At 52.0% G+C, this 15,555-nt stretch overlaps 6 protein-coding genes across 6 annotated transcripts; 3 read left to right on the forward strand and 3 right to left on the reverse strand.

Annotated features, from left to right (window-relative positions):
* Window positions 1–1,363: 1,363 nt before the first annotated feature.
* Window positions 1,364–1,753, reverse strand: MIND_00799200 (uncharacterized protein; the record flags this gene model as incomplete). The annotated part of the gene is made up of 2 exons (XM_037364672.1): window positions 1,364–1,536; window positions 1,585–1,753. 2 exons carry the CDS (start codon window positions 1,751–1,753, stop codon window positions 1,364–1,366), a joined length of 342 nt encoding a protein of 113 aa, XP_037217914.1.
* A 266-nt stretch (window positions 1,754–2,019) lies between these two features.
* Window positions 2,020–4,015, forward strand: MIND_00799300 (F-box domain-containing protein; the record flags this gene model as incomplete). The annotated part of the gene is made up of 4 exons (XM_037364673.1): window positions 2,020–2,022; window positions 2,157–2,217; window positions 2,268–3,357; window positions 3,418–4,015. The coding sequence occupies 4 exons, from the start codon at window positions 2,020–2,022 to the stop codon at window positions 4,013–4,015; spliced, it is 1,752 nt and encodes a 583-aa protein (XP_037217915.1).
* A 615-nt stretch (window positions 4,016–4,630) lies between these two features.
* Window positions 4,631–6,923, reverse strand: MIND_00799400 (uncharacterized protein; the record flags this gene model as incomplete). The annotated part of the gene is made up of 13 exons (XM_037364674.1): window positions 4,631–4,790; window positions 4,839–4,886; window positions 4,938–5,042; window positions 5,093–5,259; window positions 5,308–5,451; window positions 5,498–5,595; window positions 5,645–5,862; window positions 5,911–5,980; window positions 6,029–6,122; window positions 6,169–6,266; window positions 6,317–6,449; window positions 6,500–6,600; window positions 6,647–6,923. 13 exons carry the CDS (start codon window positions 6,921–6,923, stop codon window positions 4,631–4,633), a joined length of 1,713 nt encoding a protein of 570 aa, XP_037217916.1.
* A 1,749-nt stretch (window positions 6,924–8,672) lies between these two features.
* On the forward strand, window positions 8,673–10,479 carry MIND_00799500 (BTB domain-containing protein; the record flags this gene model as incomplete). The annotated part of the gene is made up of 5 exons (XM_037364675.1): window positions 8,673–8,853; window positions 8,908–9,231; window positions 9,276–9,370; window positions 9,423–9,575; window positions 9,631–10,479. 5 exons carry the CDS (start codon window positions 8,673–8,675, stop codon window positions 10,477–10,479), a joined length of 1,602 nt encoding a protein of 533 aa, XP_037217917.1.
* Window positions 10,480–11,656: 1,177 nt separating this feature from the next.
* MIND_00799600 (Histone 3) lies at window positions 11,657–12,421 on the forward strand (the record flags this gene model as incomplete). The annotated part of the gene is made up of 6 exons (XM_037364676.1): window positions 11,657–11,671; window positions 11,727–11,751; window positions 11,806–11,948; window positions 12,001–12,207; window positions 12,257–12,329; window positions 12,381–12,421. The coding sequence occupies 6 exons, from the start codon at window positions 11,657–11,659 to the stop codon at window positions 12,419–12,421; spliced, it is 504 nt and encodes a 167-aa protein (XP_037217918.1).
* A 269-nt stretch (window positions 12,422–12,690) lies between these two features.
* Window positions 12,691–14,349, reverse strand: MIND_00799700 (uncharacterized protein; the record flags this gene model as incomplete). Its single annotated transcript, XM_037364677.1, has 1 exon — window positions 12,691–14,349. One exon carries the CDS (start codon window positions 14,347–14,349, stop codon window positions 12,691–12,693), a length of 1,659 nt encoding a protein of 552 aa, XP_037217919.1.
* Between the last annotated feature and the right edge of the window lie 1,206 nt (window positions 14,350–15,555).

Below are 15,555 nucleotides of genomic sequence, written 5' to 3' on the forward strand. Positions count from 1 at the left end.
AAATGACGGGCCCCTCTGCGTTGACAGATGAGCTGCTCTTGCAGTTCATACAATCTCGGACCCTGCCTGCGGTTGCTCTACATCCCCAATTCACCCAACTCGCCGCGGTCAATGTTAATTTCTTTCGTGAGCGTCAATTGGACCTCCGCGAGCTGCTGCTCGACGCGATTCAATCCGATAAACTGAAGCTGTTCTTGACATACGCAGCACCAGGGGGGAAGGGCCTTTGGACCCAATACTCTCCATTACAAGGAACGGAGCGCGCTCCGCATATGTTTGGAACGACACTTGACCGTCCGCCAGATTGGACGAGATGGTAAATGCTTGTAGAGGCCCTAGAGGGTACGCGAAATATTACTGCAAGTTCAGGTCAAGCTTCGACTTCATCTATTTATCAATTACTTCGCAGTTTACTCTTTCTATCTAGATATTTACGGTACAAATAGCAAATTGCTCCCGATAAACCTTCCCGAGAGAATGAGATGATTGGAAAGGACACTACTTAAGGATCGAGTACGAGCGGCGAGGCGGAGGAAGTCGTCGAAGAAAGCCTTGGCTTGGGCAAGTAGCACAAACGAAATCGTGTGAAGAACACTAACTTGTCCGCGACTGCTACTAGTCAGCAGGATTGAAAACCGAGCAAACAAAACCACTTACACGTTGTGAAAAGTACCGCAGACTTGCCTCATCCTACCGTTAGAACCTGTTCGTCACAGTCCGCTCCCCTGAGCGGATAATCTGTAGCCACCAATCTCATGCAGAATTCCTTCCAGCCAGCGAAGACCTGGTGCTTGTCAATGCCATTGAGTGACAAGAACATGTAGCCAGAAACACCATGCATACTTGCCGATCTATCGATGACAAGATCAGTTACGGTCAAACCGTCAACCAAGAGACGTCGGGCGAAATAGCACAATTCTGCGACTTTACGGCGTCGAAAGAGTATGAGTTGAGGACAGACATCGTTATGCGTGCTGGATGTTCTTCCACCGACACGTATAGGACGTATCGCCACGGGAATGGCGATTTCGAGAAGAAAAGAGTTCCGTGCAAGAACGGCTCCAACAAGTATCTTCTGCGTCATATACACGGGCAAGAAGAATTGATTGCATAGGGGAGCATTGTCATAGACAGTGAGATACGGGTTAGAGAGGCGGAAACGCGCGGGTGGTAGAGCAGTAAAGTGGCCAAGTTGAGGATAAAAATACGTGACGTGACAATGTGACATATTCAGAAAGGAAGTGGTGGAAAAGGTGCTGAATCGGAAGGCTTTGGGGTTGGATATTTTGAGTCGAGATGGTTGGTTAGTCTTGGATTGTCGCAGCCACCAGACTAAAAGGGCTACACTAAGGGCTGTCGTGCATTATAACCAACTTGAAGGTGGCGGGTAGTAGTTGACAACAGCCCAGGATATTTGGGCGTTAGTGGGTATTGTTCGACGAGATCGCGGAAGGCGCTCTTGGCAACGCAGAAAGGTGGCTGCGGAGATATTTGGAGAGATGCGGGTCGCAAACTTGAATGTTCCTGTAATGGTCTCTAGGCTCTATAATCAGGTCCGCATATTAATGGAAAGGTATGGCGCACCGGGTTCTCTTTTGAAGCACACCGGTATTCGGGCAAGGGAAATGTGTCGAAATTGCAGAGGTTTGTCTCGCGGCGGCTGACTGATTGCTTTCTTGCCGGTGCCAGTGGGTCTCGCCATTGTTCGGCACAGTAGGCCATCCAGAGAATTATGGACGGTGACGGTCAACATGGAGCAGCGGTGTGAGTATCGTGTGTAGAATAGGTTGCGGGTATTTGCGTCTTCGCTGCGAGTTGTTGGTTAAGTTGGTAGAAGAGAATGGCTGACGCACTGCCAAGAGACAGAAGGAGAGCTCCACAGCCCTCGCTGCAGGTTGTGTAAGAGATAATCGGGAATGTTACAACTATGCGGGCTTACCCTTTGTGCTCATTCGATAACTACCCTCTCCAAACGAGATTTGTTCCAAAGATCCATTCTGTGGCAGCGGTCAACCCGACATGGTCCAGAGCTTATGGTCGCGTGTCGAAGGGAAGGCCCGGGCACGTTGTTGCTGTTGTCATTGCGCTGGTGGTGGTGCGGAACGAAAGCCGATTTGACGTGACACCATTTGCTCTAGACGCTCAAACATCCATAGCGCAACCTCAGCGACTCCATTACTATTGAAACTGGTCCCCATTTGCTGCTGTCAACTTCAAGTCGGTACCTCCAACTAGACTTTTCGTGCCACGTTCTCAGTGACTACTAGTAGTACTTGGTATGGAGACTCCATTTCAAGAGATTATCAACACCAATATCGTACCATCCGAAGAGCAATGCGACAACATCCGCGTGTTTCTAGCACGCCCTTGCTCCATACTTGCCAAATTGGACGTTGAAATCGAAAGAATACGAGAACTACTCGATACTACGGTACAGAAGCGAGACGAGTTGGACCAATTCATTGCCTCGCATACGGCTCTCCTTTCGCCGATGCGCAGAATCCCGGACGACATTCTTCAGCTTATCTTCCTCGAGACCTTACCTGAACATCGCAATACCGCTCTGGACGCGAGGGAGGGACCGTTGCTGCTGGCTAGCGTCTGTCATCATTGGCGGGTGCTTGCGTTCAGCACGCCACAGTTATGGTCAAGAATGCACCTCATAGTGCCTTTGGCATCTACTGCGGTAAATCCCGCCATTGAAAAACTTGACTTGAAGGCCGCCTTCGTCTCAGAGTTACAATGCTGGCTCGAACGGGGAGCAATCGTCCCATTGAATATCGACACCCACAAATACCACGAACGCATTCTTTTCGTGCATCCAGACGAGGTTATCGCCCCAGTTATTGCTGAAAATGCGACCTCCTCCTACCTATCCGCACTTCTCGCAGTGTCTAACCGATGGCGCAATGTTCGCTTCTCCTGCCACCTCTCTCTAGCAGACATAGAGGCGCTTCTCAAACTGACGGCGAACGACGTCCCGCAGCTGGAGCATTTTGAGCTGAGCTCATTCAGTGTTCCATCGGGTGGAAATCGAGACTTACAACTCAAACTTCTATCAACACCTAGTCTTCGGTCGATCGCATTCTATGGCTTGTTTGCGGATATACCTCGGACGGTCCAATGGCAGAACCTTGTGGAGCTTCACTTGCAGCTCGACCACCTATTTGATGATGGTCCCCTCTCGTTCCTTTCCCAATGCACATCGCTGGAAAGGTTGTCTATCGTGCTTCCCAGCACACCCACTGGCATGCACCCACAATCAACTTTCGAAGACGTTGTGCTACCGAGTCTGACGGCACTCGTCCTATGTCTCGGACCACACTGGCAAGCCAACGGCATTACGCGGCCAAATCTGTTTGAAAATATGAGCGGACTATGACTTCCTCGTCTCCACACACTCGACCTCGTCGGCAGCTTCGACGACGACACGATCACGGCTCTTCTGGGAGCTATGGGACACATAAAGTGCCTTTCAATACCTACTCTGGCCCTCACTTCTGATGAAGTCGTTGCCTTCCTGAGAATGGTGCCGCTGCTTGAGCGTCTGAGACTTGTCGAAGAACCTACGCCGGATGATCAAGAATATGCATACGAGCATCATCGCGACGGAAGGCTCCTCCGACATCTCATTCTGCTCCGCGGCTCAGAGGTCATTTGCCCGCTCCTCCAGCATCTCGAGTGGACATCCATAAATGCGTTGTCTGACGACCTCCTACTTCAATTCATCCGCTCTCGCACGCTTCCCCTTGTTGCGTCCTACCCAGGGACCGCGCAGCTTGCTTCATTCAGTGCCCACTTCAACCGCGAACAACTGCTCGACGTCAGCGATCAGCTTGCAGACGCCATTTCCCGTGGATTCCAACTCGACCTGACGTATCTGCTTTCGTCCGGACCGCCTCGGTCGCTGAAATATTCTCCGCTGCAGGGCACAGAGCACGATCCGGAGGCTATTTGGATCTCCGCGCAGCCACGAGAGAGGTTCAGACCCTTGGCACCCAGTAAATATCGCTAGTAAGAGTCTTTGAAACAATCGACTCGACTTTAGTCTACTACGTTTAACTTAGTAGTTTATGTATGCCAACGATTCATTATTATTGTTACTTGGTGCTATGTTCCACGAGAGCATTCCCGACTTGAAACTGAGCGGACTTGAAATACTAGTACTCAGAATCGTCCAAATTCATCGAGATCCCCAGAATTCATTTCAGTCACATGAAAACATCCCCAACTCTGAGAGAGAAAGGTTTTGTCTGGATTACAAACATAAGTACCCCGCCAAACTCGTTTCCATCGGTGAGCTCTCCCATGACCTCCAGGTTTCGCATCACTGCTTCATTGTGTTTGGGTTTTTGTGGTTTGTCGTCCAACTGTCATCAGAGACAACTTGGGGCAACCAGCAAGAGTCAGAGTCATGATCAGGGACTGGCACCTTGCCGCCGCTACCAATTTTGGAATAGGAAATACTGTCCAGCGAGAAACCAAGACATGCATATGTGGATGTCGAGTTTACTTGCGTATACGTAGTGGCCTCGATCAGTTTTAGATATCAGAAACGACAGGAATATTGATAATTAACAGTGAAATAAAATGAATGACAAGAAGTTTAGCGTCGGTATACTTACTGCTCCTAGTCTGCCATCGACACAACGACAGGCAGCGCTGATTTTCCGTCCCCAGTCTTGGGCACCAGCGTGATGACAAAGCTGGGCCGAACAGAGTCATCCTCGGGCAGCGCGAATGCAAACTTAGCGACCAGGGTTGAGACAAGCACTTGGATGTTGAGCATGCTGGGGAGAAAACTTCAAGACGGGGACAAATCCGAGAAGCACACGTACGCCAGACGATAGCCGATGCAAATTCCATGGCCGGCCAAAAAGGCAAGTCTGCCATTTATATCAGAGGACGAAGAATTTGATTGGTGAGGGACAACTTACAAAGCTCCATGCTGCCCCATACCTAGACCATTGCCTGGCGGTTCCGCTTCCATCCAGCGTGATGGACGGAACTCGTGGGCATCCTCGCCCCAAATCGACTTCATTCTTCATGCAAGTTGACAAAAAGTTGTAAGGCAGGAGATGAATATACTGACCGATGATAAGATGCGAGCGCCAAATAGATGTCCTGCCCCTTTTGAATCGGCAATTGTGTGATGCTGGCGCCTGACTTGGTGATGACCGGCTTCGATAGCGGGAGGACAAAGTCCTCAACGGCGATACGGTCAGCCAGCGGAAGGGCCGGGTAGTAACGAAGGATCTCCTGCTTTACTGTGAGCATTAATACAGGATGCGAGAGGAGACCACACACATAGAGAAACGCGTTGAGCAGGGGAAGTTTGTCGTAATCGATTTCTTCTCCGCTCATCTGAGCGGCTCTGGCCTCTTTGCGAAGGGAGGCCTGGAATTCAGGCAGTCGCGCAATCTGGTACATGGCCCAGGAAAGAGTGTCTCCCTGTTGCGCATTTAGCCAGTATTCTGCGACCTTGGCTCAGCAATACCGTGGTCCTATCTCCAGCCATAAGCATTGAGCGGACGTGAACGGGGATGTCTTTCTCCTTGATGCCAGTCCAAGGACGAGAAAAGTCATTGGCTGAAGCTATGCATAGTTAGTTTTTTGAATTAGTCACAGCAATTAAAAGATGCACCTAGTTTGCCGACGAAACTGCGGTCGCTCGTCTCACCGGCGGCCCTCTTCGCCGCGAGAAGTTTCATGGTGAGATCATCCGTGACGCGGTGATAGTCTTTGAGAGTACCAAGCCCTGGGATCGGAAGGCGAAGTAGAATCTTGAATAGCCAGTCGGGTATATATGGTATCACGGCCTCCATAAGCTGCCCAACGTTGCCCGCACCCGAGAGGTTATCGCTTTAAAAACCGTCAGTGGTTGGTCATTGCCATCGCTGGGACACCTACATGAGAACGTTCTGGATTTGTGACAGTGAGGTCTTCCCTTCGAGGCCATGCATCGGCGTCTCCAATAGAGCTGAATCTCGTCAGTAGAAGGGTCAGAAAATAAACCAGCGAGACTTACTTTCTGAGATCACATCCATCGAAGCTGTATGCAAGGTAGGAGAAATGTCGACCGTCTTGCCGAAGAACCCCTGCGACTCCCAATTTTCGACGAGCTAATGCGATAAGCAGAGTCACATCAAATGGAAAGCCTATGCTCACCCGTTGAGCCGCATCTCGCATTATGGGCAGCATGGTCCGAACGCTACTCGCCGAGAACCAGGGATTCATGATGCGACGAAGGTGGGCATGGCGCGTGCCTGTTATGCGGGGGTTGAATCACAGAATACTTGCAAAAAAGGCGACTCACCACGAGAGATAAACAAAGAGTCGTAGCCGAAAAGCATCTTAACCGACTTTTGTTGTGTGGAGGCCCAGCTGACACTCTGGTTGTGGAGAAGGTATTTGAGGGCTTCAGGGTCGGATATCATAAGTCGAGTTTGCTGGAAAGATTTAGCAATGGGGAAATAAGGACAAAGAGTTGCCAACGCACTCCCAGACAGCCCTTGACAGGGTATACGGTTCCAAACTCCTCCAACCACTTGTATTCGTGCTCTCCGTATGTTGCTGAGCCTTGAAGCTGCAGCATGTTACCTGGAACGCATAAAGCCACGGTAACGCGCCAAATGAGAGCACTCACCAAAAACGAAGGACGGGGCTTCGGGCCCTCTGAGTGAGAGGACGGCATTATTGCGTCTGGCCCGCCAGAACCGCGCGAGCAAGCCACCGAGCACGACGAGGGCGAGGAGAAAAAACATGGGCGTAAAGGGGGCGGAAGCACATGGATACCATGGCTTTTTAGCGTTCTCGCGAGGAACCAGAGGATCCTCGAGAAAGTCAGGGGGCAGAGATGACGACAAAAGGTCCGATGCTCGCTTGCCGGGCCTAGAAACCGGCCAAGAGGCATGGCTAGGCATGGAAACGCGCGCTGAAACTTTGATTCGTGGACTTGGCTTCGTAGGTTGGTACCTCGTTGCTTGTGGCGAAAGGCAAAAAAAGACAAGTCACGGTCACGGTTACCAGGTACAGTATGTAGCAAAGTGCATTGAGCAAGAGTGAGGATAGATAATATGTAGTTATACTGTATGATAATTGAGCATCGTTTTGTCTTCTAGCGCGCTGTCTCCCTTATCAGACTCGCTGCTCTGGGAGAACGCGGAACAACACGACAGAGTAGGAAAACCCACAAGGTCGCAAATTTGAAATATATCCATTCGAGGGCTGAGGGCTCGATAAAGACCCCCTCCCCACGCTCGCCGAGAGCTTTTGCTCTCCGGCCGAAGCCAGAAGCAAGCTCCCAGCCTTTCATCGCATGATTGAGCGCCGGCGCCCGGTCAGGAGACGCGGTATGAACAATTCTGGATAAGGGTAAACTGCGCGAAAGTCAAGCTACAAAGTTATCTGAAGTGGGAAATTACCTCGTCATGAAGAATCTCCCTGGGTGATATCAGAGAGACGCATGAAGATTTGACTTGCCGCAATATTCGCGACAACAATTGACTGCGCAGGGATTCGGAACCCGCGGTATCCGTCTCCGGAAAATGGGGTGCTAGTGAACTGTGAATCGTTTATACTCGCAAGGGGAGCGAGCGACATACCAAGCTACCAAAAACTCTCGAATAACTGCACATCGTGAGACATCTCGAGCTCCGGTATCCGTCATAAACGCGGTCGATCTCCAGCTAAGCTTTGCGTTGGGCTCTCGGGGGTCGCGGAAATGTGGTTTGAGAGGTGGGCGAAAGGTGGTTTTGGTACACGTTGGCCAGACGCAACAATGTCATTGTTGCCTTACTTAGAGGTTCAGAATGGAAAGTGGGTGGAGAAGTAGAACCAATACGAGAAGTGCATGTAGGGTTGAAGGAGGATGAGTGTGGACGTTTGGAGACCCTTTAAGAGAGTGGATATATGGGGAGATTTTCGCTCGGCTGATTATGAAAGGTCGTATTAGGGCTATGGGTCGCCGTCCGGGGTATTCGCCGGTCATGAGAGACCGTCTTCCTGGTGAATGCGGCAGAATGACTGCGTTACTAAGTAGCAGCCGAACGGAAAATAAGCCACCACTCAAGATCATAGCGGTGTTTGCTGTACGAGGATGTAAGCATGGGACGAAGAAGCCATCCTACAACGCACCGGGTCGACCCCTTTAACTCAACACTTGTGGCCAGCGTGGCCAAGATCGACGAATGCTTCGTGATCTTGAGCGATCTTCGGCGCCGGCCATGGCGCCCACATCGAGCGGCGCGCATTTAAGTTGGGTCCGGTGCGTCATCCACACAACATCCACATGATCCAGGCGACAGAGAACCGATTATGTGGCCGGGTACATCGTCGTTTGGGAAGAAAAGTCAACACGTGACCATCAATTCTAAACTTCTCCATCTCTAAGCTCTTGGTCACTGCGACGCGCTTCAATGCGGACTGTTGTTGTCATTTGCACACCGTTTTGCTTTGGGCACTCACTACAACGCGCCATTCTGTGTCCCTTTGTGAAGTAAGTAGCACTTGAAGGTGGCCCTTTGGAAACAATGCAGGTTGCGCAGTTGCCTTTGTCTACCCTGACTCGCGGACTGAAAGGTACGTTCGTTGTTCTTTGATGAAGCGTATCTCTGAGAGGCTATTTAGCTTAGCTACCTGCTCCACTCAAGCCCACTATTCTCACCTCATCTATGAAGGACCTCCATGAACGCCAGAGAGTCCGCTTCTCCAAGCGTGCTACTAGTAGCAAGTCCGACCATCTGCTTGAAGCTGGCCACGATAGTTCTGCAGAGGATACTGTGTCTTCCACTGGGAGTGAGGCAGCGGAGGAGGTGGGCCCCCAGGCTTCTGGCGCGCAAAGCGAAGATATCTGTGGGTGCATCTTTAAATTTCTCTCTCTGTCTCATACTGAAAAAAAATACTTAGATGACGATCTTGTCGAAGAGGGGCACCTTGATGCAGACTTGCCAATCCGCCACGACAAACGCCCGCCGTCCCACGAGTCTAAGGCAGACACACCGGATTTCGCTTTACCACCCATGAGCACTCGTACTTTCGTGGATGGCTCGACTAACCACTCGTTGGCCACGGGCAAGCGCAGCGATCTTGACGACAAGGTGGCGGCCGTTACTGCCGACGACGAGAAAAAGCAGAAGGAATCGCGCAATATCATAGCCGTTCTCCTGACAACTGTGATTCAATGGGTTCGTTGGCGTGTTGAGCTCCTTTTGAGCATTTGCTGTCGTCGCAGTGAGTAGTAACAGCCCGGTATTCGAGTTACTAAGTTGTTGCAGACCCGAGTCCCCCGCAAACGCAGCGTAAGCGTCACCCACGATTCTTCCGGACGGACGGAAATATCGTGCTCTGCGTCCAATCCACGCTCTATAATGTTGGTCTCTCACATTCCGCTTGTTCCAATCGTTGATCGGATGCATACTTAGGTCCACAGACATTATCTTGCGCCCGACAACGAAAATTCGGTCTTCACGAACCGACTCAACGAACAACCCGCCACTGAAGACAACCCGTTTGTGTTGGACGTTGATGACGGCCACGACTTCGATGCTTTTCTCGACAGGGCATATTTAAGGCATGTTAAATTGCTACTACCTGGATCCAAGTCTGAGACGTAGTTGCAGCCGTCCCCAGGAAGTTACCAGCGCCGACCTCGACACCTTGGTGGCAGCGCACAAGTTTTCTGATAAATATGGACTACGCCAGGAGGCGCGAGAGACGCTGAAAACCATCGGTGAAATCCTGTGCGAGTTTGTCCCCAGCGAGAGTGGCGTTAGCGAGCCCCTTCCATCGCACCACTTTCCTCCGGCGCGCTGCGTGAACCTCCTTTGCTTCCTTGACAAGACCCCCCCTACTAGTATTTCGGAGTTCCTGACGATGTACGGTGGCCCCGTGCGCCATCACCATCGTCTGAACCGTCTGAAGCGTGGTCTCGAGGCAACCCTGTTGCAATTCACCAGGGACCGCGCCATTCCTTTGCAGGAAGCACTGGATATCGCCGAGGAACATGGCTTCCGCCGTCTGCTGGGGGAGCTTTACTATCTCGCCCTCCGCAAGAAATCCCGCGCAGACCGGGCAAGCGGTGTCGTCCCTGCTCCCACCGAGATCGTCATGGCCCCCACTATCTTCGACTTGACAGCAGAGATGCTGCACGAGAAACACGAGCGCCGTATCCTGAAGGGGTTTGCGTCTCTAGCCACCTGTGGTCAGCGCGTGGCAAATGAGTTGCGCGCGGCCAGCCTGTGCGACTGCAACAAACTAACCGCGGACGGATCCAGCCAGTGTCTCAGAAAGCGGCAGCGCATGACATCGGGGGTGCACCACCACAGCCCCGATCTCCGGCGGTTCTTCGAGTGGGCGGGAAACCCGAAGCAAGCAGAAGAAGTTTGCTGTTCATCGAAGTCCCGCGAGTTCGGGGAGCGGCTGAGGGAGCTCCACAGGGAAATGGATCGTACCCTTGCCGACCATTTTCTCGAGACGTAAATCCACATTTGGGGTGGGTACAATATGTGTAAGGTGTTTAAATCGTCTGGGGTTCGGCCAACTTCAAGTGGTATTGCTGTATTGGGACTGGTTTATGATGTATTCAGTGTAATAATTGCCCATGGAAGATTGAAAGAAATGTGTCACAAGTGGTGTCGGAAAACTTCAAGGGACGAAAACAGAGATACCTTCGCACACGCATATATGAGAATTGGAGTCGTTGACAATACTCAAATAGCTTGAGGAGAGGAAGATAATTGGGCCAATGAGCTTGCAAAATACAGAAGGCGAAAGGAGTGCATGGTGGGGGTTGAGTAGCACAATATTCGGCAATGAACGGCGACAAAAGTGTCCCGCGGGCTGGTGATTGTTGAACCAGACGGATAGCGGTGTCGAAAAGGGTCGAGGACCGTTTTGAAGTTGCGAAACAACGTTGGAACATATCTCGCGAGATGTGGCAGAAAAACTAAGAGTAGATGCCCGCACATGAGGAGGCAAAGGTTGTCGAGGGACTGTGATGGTACAGAGTATGGACGGACCACGGTCAAGGCGATTCGTTCAGAAGACTAGCGCAAAGAGGTTGTATTTCACCACGGGATGCGATAGATACGAGCCAGGATAGCTGACACGCCGTTCTGTCGATGTCCTGGCAGACGCCTCGTAGATGCCCACATGAATCAAGCGATGTCGCAGCGTTGGCACAGCAGAAAGGTATCACAGGCGGTTTGTCGATTCAAGGAGCCAACAGAGCGCATGAGGATCCATAAGCAGTACATGCTCCGGCCGCGAACAGTCTCTAGATGCCCAAGCCGAGCTCGAGAAAGCGGCTGGAGAAAATACGGTGTGGCTGTGCAGCGGAGTCAATTGCCAAAAGTTAGCAATGGAAGACGAATTTCGCTCACTTAACTCACTGCAGGCCGTGCTAGCATTCCGGAAACGATAGAGAGACGTCTTGGGCACGATTCCCGCAAGTTTTCATAGGGCGACATGTCGTGCAGCGAGGAGGGGAAAGCGATCATGCTATCTTCCAATTTTCAAATGGCGTTTCCACTTGACTTGTGTGGCGTCACGTGCAAAGATTCCGGCCAATGCACTGTGTTTTTGGGGGTCTGAGCGACTTTGCGAATCGTCGCTTTTCTCTTTCCCCCACCACTCCCTCCCTTCAAGACAACACTCAATGGCCCGCACCAAGGTCCGTAGCGCCCAGCAGCGCCCACACAGGCCACGTACTCACCCTTATCGTGCAGCAAACCGCTCGCAAGTCCACTGGAGGTCCGCCGTTGTGCTTGTCGTCACCGTGGCATCTTTTCTGACTCTTTTCCATAGGCAAGGCCCCCCGTAAACAACTTGCCACCAAGGCCGCGCGCAAGACCGCCCCCGTAAGCCCTTCTCTCTCCACTCCCATCACCACCCGACCCTTCCTCATCAACGCTGTCGGGCGTCGGTCGTCGCCGCACAGCCACGCCGCCGTGTGACTGGTGTGACACATGACTCGGTGCTGACGTCATCTTCTCTCCTTAGGGCCCGACTGGCGGTGTCAAGAAGCCTCATCGTTTCCGGCCTGGTACTGTCGCGCTCCGTGAAATTCGTCGCTACCAGAAGTCGACTGAGCTGCTTATCCGCAAGCTCCCCTTCCAGCGTCTCGTCCGTGAGATTGCCCAGGACTTCAAGACCGACCTTCGCTTCCAGTCGAGTGCCGTCATGGCTCTCCAGGAGGCTGCCGAGGCGGTGCGTCGTCATGCGTTCATCCTATTGCTTGGTATTAATGTGACTTCAGTACCTCGTCTCGCTCTTCGAAGACACCAATCTCGCAGCCATCCACGCTAAGCGTGTCACCATCCAGCCTAAGGGTGCGTCATGCCTGCCCTCATTGTGCATTCGTTGTCTGACCCCACACCAAGATCTCGCGCTTGCCCGCCGTCTCCGTGGCGAGCGCTCGTAAATGGCTTTCATTCTTGATACCTACTCTTTCTTTCTTCCTTCCGAGATACGAGTACGTGCCGGATTCTTGTCTTTATGTACACGATAGTACAAGCTTCCTGTCTCCTCTTGTTTAGTTATGTACTACTGTAGCGCGTCGAAGAGCTCGACGAGGAGAGCATGTGTAATGACATGAGTATTTTTGCTGGACAGCAAGTCTCAATGGACTCTGACTGGGAGTGAAGAGTAAATAGCAACGTGTGTAAAACTAGCACGATCTGTGCTGGAAGACTACGGCAATTCGATGCGCAACCCGCTGAAGGGTAGCAAGCTCAGCTGGCTCTCCTGGTAGTACCCCAAGTCCACATGGAGCCCGTCGTCGATATACGACTGGATTTCGGGAATGATATCAACCCGTCGAACGCGCTCGAATCTGACCGCCAGATCCTTCAGTTTCCGACAATTTGTGTTCTCCGTGCGTTGTCCGACAAACACTGCCAGATCTTCGTCTGAGAACGAGCCGGCGTGGAAGATTCCAAAGATCTCCAGGCCGGGACAGGCCACGCTTGTGGACCCGTCCAACGGTGCAGAGAAGAGCGACAGTATATCGTTGTCGACCAGCGCGGTGCCGGTTATGTAGCCGCCGCGGTTAAGGTGAAGGAGACGGACGGAGGCGGGCAAGGCAAGGAGTAGCTCCCTCAGCGACCGCTTGGTAAACATGTCCATAAAGAGCTCGACATGCTCCAGCAAGGGGGCGGCCTCAATGAAGGGCTGGAGATTGACATACGTGTCGTCCACAGGCTCCCCCAAGGTTGCCTGGCCCTTCGCGATAAAGGCGCGGAGATTGGGCAGTCGGAGATGGCAGCAGAGCTCCCGCGCAATCGTCCACACATGACCCACGCAGTCGAGCTCGAGCAGTTCTAGGCTGTCATGCACCAGGGGTGCGGCTGCATCCATGTCGTTTGCGGCGGTGTTGATCCACAGTCGAAGCGTGCGCAGAGAGTTGCATCGAGTCAGTATAGCTTTCGTAGTCAGCATTGTGAACGGCGGTATCGGAGGCGCTGCGTTCTTGTGAATCGTCAAATGGACGAGATTGCCCCACGGAAGGGGGAGGAGCAGCGGATCAAACTGGTTTCCGGAAAGTATCGCTGAAGTGAGGTTTTCTGCTCCAAGGATGCTGAGTGTGTGCCAAAGCGGGATATCGTCGTCGTTGCTTCTAAGGAAGCCCTCGTCAATATCGATCGACTTGAGGCATTGGAGATCTCCCGGCGTGAAGGAAGGCAGACTGAGCAAGTCCGCTGGCGAGCAGCCAGATACTTCAAGGTGTTCCCAGCGCGGAGCAAAAGGAAGAAGCATATGAAGAATCCCTGCTTTGTTGGGCCCGAAGACGTCCGTCGTGACGGGGTAAACGCTGCTCTGGACTGAGATAGACAGTGGGCATTCACCCGACCGCGAAAGCCATTGTAAAACCGCGTCCCGGAGGGTTACGAGGGCCTGCTCGCACCAAATGCGTGTTCTATCCTCCGGAGGCAGGATGTCGACAATCATGCTGGGCTGGCTGATGTGAATTCCAGCCCACAATCGTGGTGTGGACAACGAAATCGTCCGCCAGCTACTGCAAACGCGTCCAAGAAGGAGTGGCGCGTCTTTCGCGCTCATAGCGCTATTGCGGAGGGTAGGCAGGCACGCAAGGAAGATTTCCTCCATGACGTCGCGTGGCATGCGTCGAATGGGCGACAGCAGGGCTTTGTGGCCGTTGATGAAGGTTATGAGTTCTGCGCGCTCCAGCTTTAGCGCTCGAATCTTCTGCTTGTATTGAGTGATTTCTGCCTCCAGCGCATGTAGCTTTGTGGTAGGCTCCGCGAGTAAAAGCTGGATTTGCTCGACCTCCGGGCCTTCTGCCGCATAGTTCGTGCCGAATTTGGAGGTGAAGGGGGATGACATCAGCATGAGTCACGAGTGTCACGTCACATTCTCTGGGAAACACTTTGAAGAACACGACCGCTCAAAAGCAGCATGAACCGAAGAGTAAAAGTAATGGATGAAACTCGCAGCTACCACTCACCCGATTCCCATCGAGTTTGTGGCAATCTCCTGATTCGCCTCCGTAGTCAGTACCAAGTCAATCAACTATATGGCCAGTCCATCCAAATGCATGAATAAATTACGTCTCATCTCATCGTGCCTGACCTCTCGTGGTTCATCCGCTTGACCAGCCTGCTGGCCGGCGCGACAACGGGACGTTTTCGATATTGAAGTCCAAATGTGGTTATGGAGTAGGCGTATAAGGCATTCCACAAAGTAAATACTAAGCAATTGTAACCAGTCTTGAAAGGAAAGTCATCAGTTAACGCCGACTGAAGACCAAAAACCAAAACTACACACTCCACAGCCTCCATGGTCTGACGAAATATCAAGCTCCCATGAGAGTTTGCGAGATGATATTATTGCCGTCCTTTGCCTTCGCCTCCAAAATTACCCCAGGTACCACAAGAAGAACGTCATACAGCATGATAGATCGTCCTATCGGCAGGGAAGCATGGAAGGAAGTAGCTTTGTCGAGTGTGGCACGAAGTGGACAGCGAAGATATGTTTGGCGAGGGATTTCAGGTCCATAGAGACCGATGGAAAGCGCAGGGGAGATCAATTGAATGTCGGATTATGAGGGGTAATGCCGATGAAGCCAATTCTAAACAAGCTCAGCACCATTGCAGCACTAGAAAGAGTCACTGTCTCCGCACCTTGATACAGCGTCCTTTCCTTTATTACTCCCACTTTGTGAATTGAGAGCTGTCGATCCGCGTCTTCATGGAAGTTGTGAAAGAAGCCGACGGCTACAGGAATGTCCTATATCTTTGTGAGCGTCAGCGCACTGAAGAGAGGTCGAAGTCCTGACACGCACGCCTGGCGGAAGAAAAGGCATATTTATGACTTCACGCGCAATGAGACTTAGTTACGTCTAAAACTGTAACATCCACGCACCTATGGCGAGACTGGATTGGCACACAAGCCTACAGATCGTTCCCTCATGCTCTTGCGTCTGGTTCTGTCGATGATGCCCATGTATCGTTACCCAGAGCAAGCCTGGTCTAACGTTGGAGAAAGCGTACATGAGAGACGCCTTCAACGAGTTGTGGAATAGTTGGCTATTAGATG

The sequence above is a fragment of the Mycena indigotica genome, assembly GCF_014461135.1.
Source record: "Mycena indigotica strain 171206Taipei chromosome Unknown Mind.scaff0007, whole genome shotgun sequence".
Taxonomy (NCBI): domain Eukaryota; kingdom Fungi; phylum Basidiomycota; class Agaricomycetes; order Agaricales; family Mycenaceae; genus Mycena; species Mycena indigotica.